Source organism: Solanum pennellii, chromosome 12 (genome assembly GCF_001406875.1).
Source record: "Solanum pennellii chromosome 12, SPENNV200".
NCBI lineage: Eukaryota > Viridiplantae > Streptophyta > Magnoliopsida > Solanales > Solanaceae > Solanum > Solanum pennellii.
In genome coordinates this window covers 71,215,236-71,223,427 of record NC_028648.1, presented here as the reverse complement: position 1 = coordinate 71,223,427, position 8,192 = coordinate 71,215,236, and the positions used below count along the sequence as shown (strand labels likewise).

Below are 8,192 nucleotides of genomic sequence, written 5' to 3'. Positions count from 1 at the left end.
TCATATGTGCGCATGGTAGGATAAAGAAATGGCAATAGCAGCTAGTCGATTTGCAGAGTGCCAAAAAACAATTGCTTCCATTAATTGGCAATTGAAGTCCCTTGCTATCATGGATGATTTGTTGATCGAGTAGATGAGCTATTACAGATATAATGACATGACATCCTCTTTAGAAGTTGCTCTTTTCTGAAGGGAGGATGATTGTCAAAGATAGGGTATTATGCTGTTGAATTTAAGATGGAAGAATTGAATAGCAGAAGAAGAAGTTGCAAAGCTGGAATAGCAAAATCTTTGGTGCCATTTGGTAAGTGCTTAGACATGAACTTATTAGGTAGAACAAAAAAAATATATATAGTCATGTGCTGTACTAGTGAGTGTTATGTGCATATTTGAAGTACAAAGGTTCCAAATTCATTGTACACAAGTTCACGAGAAAAAGTATGTGGCTATTTATCATAAAATTAAAATGACTCAAGTCATCCACAGTCATTCAAATTTATCCGCATAATACCTTATTTGTTCAAAAGTCATTTCTATTAAACACAAAATGCTGACATAAAAAAAAGAGTGTGTTTCACCCTCCTTAAGCATGTGAAACAAGTTTGAAATAATATTCTTTCTTTTCATTTAATTTTTCAACTCGTACAACTATTTTATTGTAAAAGATAATTAACAAAAAAAAGAATACGCCGATCTTTTTCCCCGATACGGCAATAGAAAATTTCATCGTCTTTTTACAGCACAGCCCTCCACCTTCCTTTCTTTCTTTCTCCCATTCTCTCCCATTCTTTCTGTTTTTTTTTTCTTCTTTCCATTCTTTCATATTTTTTTTTAAATTATTACATAGATATCTAAGTCTCAAATTTCCTAGCATAATTCCATTTCTTATGAAAGTAGTATGAATCAATTTTTTCGGGCAAAAATCGTTATTTTTCATATAATTATGACAAATGATTTGTAATGGAAAGAAAATGAAAGGTAATGGATGAAAAGTTTTGATGCTATTCGATTAAAAGGGGAATGAACGTTTAGCTTCAGTGTAACTATGGCATACGAACTAGGATGATAAGGTAAGGTTCAATTTGTGTCGGCAAAATGAGCTCATATTTTGGTGCCCCGCCTAAACCGCCCATATCTTAATAGGGCACACCGCGTGATTCTCCACATGGGCAAATTATGGGTTGATACCCATATTTGACCCATAAAAATATGGATAAACTATGGGTAAAATATGAGTAAAGTATGAATTAGTCAAATGAGTTGAACTTCTAACTTTTATCCACGCAAAATTCATGATATTACTAAAAATAGTGTAACTTATCTTCCTTTATATGTCATTTTATAGATCTAAATATTCTTCTCTCTAATTGAAAAGGTGAAGTCTTTGACCCTCCAAAAATATATAATTTAAATGTACATTTATTTTGTTAATTATAATTACATTTTATTTATTTATTTATTTAATTTTATAAAAATGACACCCCATACACATTTAAGACGATATATATCAAGTTATAAACATACTCTTTAAAAATAAATTACTTATACCATATTATTATCGAGTTATAGCATATCAATTAAAAATATATTTAATTAAAAATAAATTATAAGTAATTATGTAAATAATAATTAATATGTTTAAATATATTATTTGATCTTTCAGTTACCTTTTTTAAACCAAACTCTTTATATTTTTACAGATTAATATTACAGTTACCTTTTTACAGTTTATAAAATAAATAATAAATTATTATTAATTAAGTTCAAACTATAGTGTTACATTTTTAAAACAAAACATAAATATTAAGGATTTGATTTTGATTAAATCCCTCTATAACGTTGTCCAATAACCACTCACTCCCACTACACCCTATACCCATACACCATTCAAACTTACTCTACACGCCTAAATCTTCATCTTGCCCAAATCGTCCTCACTCATCATCTTCACCAACAATTTTCAAATCGTCCTCACTTATCATCTTCCCAATAACGACTGAGTCATCCCCATTCCCATCACAAATCGGTTTCATTCCACATCATCTTCATAAATTACTTTACTTTTTGTTATGTTCGTAAAGAATGTAGATGAAAGCCAGTAGAACATCAATTAAAAGTAGAAAATTGGTTGAGGATTCATCATCTGATGACTTTCATGCTCCTTCGTTCAATATTTTGCCCAAACTCAACAGCAAAAATCAATTAGAAAACAGACTGCCAGTTCTGATAAATCGAAGACTGAAAAAAATAATTAAAAAAAAAGATGCAAAGGAAAGAGGGAAGAAGAGGAAGGGAAAAGAAATTCAAACATCGCCAGAATCAGATTCTGACTTTGGTAACGAATTAAAAAATAAAAAGTCAAAAGGTATTGAAATTGGTCGATCGACAAGAACGTCCTCAAAGAAGGATTCAGAGATACAACGCACAAAGAAATCCAAAAAAGTTATCAAGGTTAATAAAAAGATTATTTTAAATTTTGGTTAAAATATTATACATAAGTGAGTTTAATTTTTTATTTTATTTGGCAATCGTATGATATATGAAATTTGTATGAATTGATATTTTTGTATGTATATGAGTTTATTCATTATTTTTGTTGAAAATTGTTTTTATGTATGAATATTATATGAGTTATGTATTAATGGTGTATGAATTGAATTTTCAATGTTATATACGAACACTTTGAATTTCATAGTTATATCATATAATTTTGCCTATTATAATACGTATTACCACTGTATATTTTATGTTTTGATTTTGATGTATGAATTGATGTATTGGTATTGTATGAGTTTTATTTTGTAGTTTAAAAGTCACGGATTAGTTTTTTTAAAAAAAATATAATATGTATTAAAATTGTATGAATTATGTATGAACTGATGTATTAGTTTGTATGATTTTTGTATGAATTGAATTAACTGTCCATTAATATGACAGTGTATATTTTATGTTTTGATTTTGATATATGAATTGATATGTCGATACTGTATGAGTTTTATTTTGTAGTTTAAGTCACAGATTAATTTTTAAGAATATATAATATGTATTAATATTGCATGAATTATGTATGAACTGATGTATTCGTTTGTATGATTTGAATTGTTTGTCCATTAATATGGCAGTGTATCTATGATTTTTCTATGAAATTATATATTATGTTAAAAGTATTAATTTAGTTTTACCAATTTTATAGGAGAAAAAGGTACAAACACATTTGTCTTCATGTATCAACATGAATATGTTCGCTGATCTGTTGACCTTCCTTGGTCAAGATAAGTTCCAACAATTTTTACAAGAAATACCATTTGAATTTTTTTATGATTTACATAACAATTTTTCTTCTTGAAACTGAAAATAACAGAGATGACATGTTCGTTATCAACGTAAATAGTACAGAGTAACACTTTGGATTAAAAGAATTTATCGCTATAACCGGTCTGAAATTTGGACCGATTTTTTATTTTGTTTCTGATTCGTCTATTCCAAATAGACTTATCACAGAAAACTTTGGGGATATGGACAAAGTCCCCAAGTCAAATTTTTACCACATGTTTAGATTGAAAAACTTTAGGGAAGAGGATGACCTTTTAAAATTCGAAATTCTGTACTTCATTTCGTCATTTCTGAATGCTTCAGACCCTTCAAAAACTACCATTTTCAAATTATATTTTGATTTAGTTGAGTCTGGCCAGTATGACACATTTTCATGGGGAAATGAGTATTTTAATTTAACACTTAAAGCGTGCAATCATAAGTTGAAAAAAATTCTTCGTCATTCAAGTTCAGCCAGTTCCATATAGCCTTGCAGGTATGGTTTTATGAGTGTTGTCATCCATTTGACAACACAATTGCTATCCATGCTTTAGATCGCACACTGCATATCCTGAACTAGAAGACAACAAATTACGTTATTTTATTTATGATTTGAAGAAAACGACATTCATAACACATGAAAATCAGGTAACTTTTTATTGAATGTTATTAAAGTAATTATAAATTATTGCACATTCTCATATTTTTCTTTTATGCAGCATAAATTCAGAAATATGATTTTTACTGAAGAAGAGTTAAATGTCATGGATGAGACTATTTTAAATCAATCTCCCAGTCACCATGATTCTGAAGAGCAAGGAACCTCGAAAAAACATGACGTTGATTTTGAACAAAAATATGTAGAGTTGAAAGCTGAAATTAAAGAGGTATAAATAAAAATTTACGCTTAAAATAGTTTTTAGATATTACACTATACATATCAAAACTTATTACTGTTTAATGAACAGGTTAAGGCGGAGTTGAAAGATCTCAAAGTTAATGTTAGTTCCAATCTCATTTTAATGAACTAATATAATTACTCTATATTTTATTTTATTAATTTGATTTTTTTTATACATTAATAAGATTGACAAGCACATGGTTGAAATCAAGACTTATGTCGATAACTCGACTAAGCTGATAATTGAATAAATTAGATTGTCAAGAGGTCAACCAACACTAGATGCACAACAACAGATATGAATCAATGTCTTTTATGTGTATGAATGGTATTTTATGTCATTTGTGTTTACATTTATGATCAATGTATGACTTTTAAATGAAAAAATGGAAATTTTTTCATGTGCGTGTGCGTGTGCGTGTGCGCGTGCGCGTGTGTGTGCGCGTGTGCGTGTGTGTGTGTGCGCGTGTGTGTGTGTGCGTGTGTGTGTGTGTGTGTGTGTATGTGCGCGCGTGTGTGTGTGTGAATAATCTATACATGTTGTATTAATTATGTATCAAAGTGTTTTTTTATATATATGAATAATGTATAAATGTTGTATTAAATGTGTATGAAAGTGTCTTTTTTTTACATATATATGAACAATGTTTAATTGTGGTATCAATTGTGTATGAAAGTGACTTTTATATATATATATATATATATATATATATATATATATATAAACAATGTANAATGTCTTTTATGTGTATGAATGGTATTTTATGTCATTTGTGTTTACATTTATGATCAATGTATGACTTTTAAATGAAAAAATGGAAATTTTTTCATGTGCGTGTGCGTGTGCGTGTGCGCGTGCGCGTGTGTGTGCGCGTGTGCGTGTGTGTGTGTGCGCGTGTGTGTGTGTGCGTGTGTGTGTGTGTGTGTGTGTATGTGCGCGCGTGTGTGTGTGTGAATAATCTATACATGTTGTATTAATTATGTATCAAAGTGTTTTTTTATATATATGAATAATGTATAAATGTTGTATTAAATGTGTATGAAAGTGTCTTTTTTTTACATATATATGAACAATGTTTAATTGTGGTATCAATTGTGTATGAAAGTGACTTTTATATATATATATATATATATATATATATATATATATATGAACAATGTATAAAAGTTATATATAAATGTATGAAAGCACGTTTTTGATACATGTATGAATTATGTTAATTTAATTCATACAAAAAAATCAGAATATATTGACGTTATCTGAAAACTAATATCAGGACGACACCACTCACAATGTTACACAATCTGCTAAAGATCCAATGAATATGTCGTTTGTTTCAATGGACGAACACGTCCACATTTCAAACACCGATGGTATGATATAAACATTATTATAAAATGTATTTCAATTTAAAATATTTTTACATAATGATTTTTATCTTATGTAGATGAAGCTCAAAAGTCAAGTGGTGATTTTTTCAACACTGACGTACTTGGATCATCAACTTCAGACCACCAACATTGGATGATTATCCTAATTTTACTATGACACAAATCATTGCACTTGATCCAATTCTAGATGCTACCACAACTCCAAACGTGCAACCAAGACATAAGAATTCCAGCAAATACGAATCTTCTCCTTATATTAGACTGTCGGAAAACGAAAGCAGTTCAAAGAGAGTACCTATTTTCTTCCCAATCAAACATCCATTCCAAAGTCATAATGGGTTTGATGTTCCAGCTGACATGATCAAGGAGTTCAACCAATGGGTTATCAAAGATGTTTCAAACAGGTGTGACAGGTATAAATGTCTATAAATTATTTTATTATATTTAAATTCACAATTTTAAAATTTATACAATCTTTTTTTGCAATATTCGCAGGAAAGCAGCATATTCAAAGGTTAAAATATCTTTCATCCTCAAATGGACTTTGGCTTCGTCAAAATCGCAGAAATTCTTTTTTCCATATAATGAGTCAACCGGGCAAACCTTGGGAGGACTGGGTAAGACATAATTTGAATCAATATTGAATAACTAGTTTATAACACTTGAATAAATTTTATACTTTAAATAGTATATGTCTGAATCCATGTTAATTGAGGTATGTATTGTTTTAATTTAATATAGTAGGAATTTTGTATGCATTGATGTATGTATTGAACTATTAATATACATAATTAAGTAAAATATTTTATACACATAATTTATTAATATAATATGATCTGTGTATGCATTGATGTATCTATTGAAATGGTTATGAAACATGTATATAATTTGTATTTGTATGATTTATGTGTTGGGTATGAAACATGTATGTTCATTTTTTATATATAATTTGTGTATGACATATCGATTGTGTTTTATTTATGTTTTTTTATTTGTAACAGCATGTTAATACAACTATGTATTATCTTCGAAAGAAGGCAAAATACTCACAAACGTTAACTTCATACAATACTGATTGATAACATTGAGAAGCACTGGAGATAGTCAGATTGCGACATGAGATGCATTGCCCCCGATCATGATGTTGGACAGTGCATTAGAGGATTTAAGATGCTTGCTAACATTACTTGGGATAAGGTTGACGAAGTAATTATCCCTGTCTATATCATCGAGAAATTTCATTTGGTGCTTGTTGTATTCCGAATTAAACTTAGATGTCTACATATATATGATTCGATGAGTGGAGGATCTGTTCACAACAAAAAAGTGCAAGAAGCTGTTGATAAACTTGCAACCATGATACCATTATTTCTGGCGAGCACAGGGTTTTATGGAAAAAGACTTGATCCATATGCTAACAATCTCCCTGATTATCAACACAAGTCTTAATCCGGACCTCTCAATATCAAACATGTGACAGATGTTCCTCAACAAGAAGACAGTTCCAAGTATGTATAGTTGCTATTCTCTATTCATTTCATCTAAAATGACATCATTATATAGTTATTATAATTTTTTTTTCTAATTTCAAATTATTTACACTGATTGTGGTCTATAGACCTCTATTTTTATCGAATATATCAGCAATGGTGTTTTTGATGTGTCTGCTATTGATATCGATTCAACATATCATCGTCCGAACTATGCCACATTACTTTGGTATTATGCAAAATCAAAGAATGAAGAGGGGCCAATAAGTGAAAGTGAAGTTACGAGTACAGTTGCTAGCAAGTATGGTGGACCTCGCACGCCAAAAGAACAAGTTATGGACACCACCAATTATCCTACTCCAAGACCATGTAATAGAAAGTAAAAAAAGTTCATTGCACCCTTTACATTATTTTGAATGAAACTGTTGAACTATTTATGTTATTTTCCAGTTCAGTATTATTAATATGAAGTAAAGATTGTTTTATATAAATTATCAATGTAACCCTTATTTTGGATGAACGGATTACTACGTTTATACACATAAAATCACATAAATATATTTTTTGATACACATAAATATATATGCAATTGTATGAAATATATTTTAACTTTGTATGAACTAGTTTAAAATAAATGAATGTACCAAAATATGTTAAAAATAATTCTTATGTATGAATTATGTATTTCATATATTAATCATTGTAAAAAAACGTATAATCTATGTACGTATGCATATTGTATGAAACATATTTGAACTTTGTATGAAACAATTAAACAATACATTAATGTACCAAAATATGTTACAAAAAAATTATCATTATGTATGAACATTGTAAGAATTATATATGCCATATATTAACTTTTGTATAAATATGAATAAACCATGTATGTATTTTGTATGAAATTGTAACGACCTGTTTAGTCGTTTTAAGCAGCAGATTTTATTTCTGGAAAAGCTGTCTGAGTCGACGGAACCCACGACGGACCGTCATGGGCACGACGGGCCGTCGAGGGGGTCTCGTTCCAAAACACTTAGAATTCTGAAATTTGGGTACTGAAATCGACTCTCTGAACTTCGTGACGACATGGCAGGACG

The 8,192-nt window shown here is 29.5% G+C and overlaps 1 protein-coding gene and 1 long non-coding RNA gene across 2 annotated transcripts in view; both read left to right on the top strand.

Annotated features, from left to right (window-relative positions):
- LOC107007436 (filament-like plant protein 3) overlaps positions 1–483 on the top strand; it is a 5,039-nt gene extending 4,556 nt beyond the window's left edge. Inside the window, exon 4 of the mRNA XM_015206059.2 lies at positions 20–483. Within this exon, the coding sequence (XP_015061545.1) occupies positions 20–133 (114 nt within the window). The 3' untranslated portion in view covers positions 134–483. The remainder of the gene's footprint in view (positions 1–19) is intronic.
- A 2,643-nt stretch (positions 484–3,126) lies between these two features.
- On the top strand, positions 3,127–7,558 carry LOC107007435. Its single transcript, XR_001455081.2, has 7 exons — positions 3,127–3,960; positions 4,032–4,199; positions 4,281–4,313; positions 5,662–6,018; positions 6,101–6,222; positions 6,607–7,113; positions 7,224–7,558. It is a non-coding gene; the product is annotated as an uncharacterized LOC107007435 (long non-coding RNA).
- Positions 7,559–8,192: the final 634 nt, after the last annotated feature.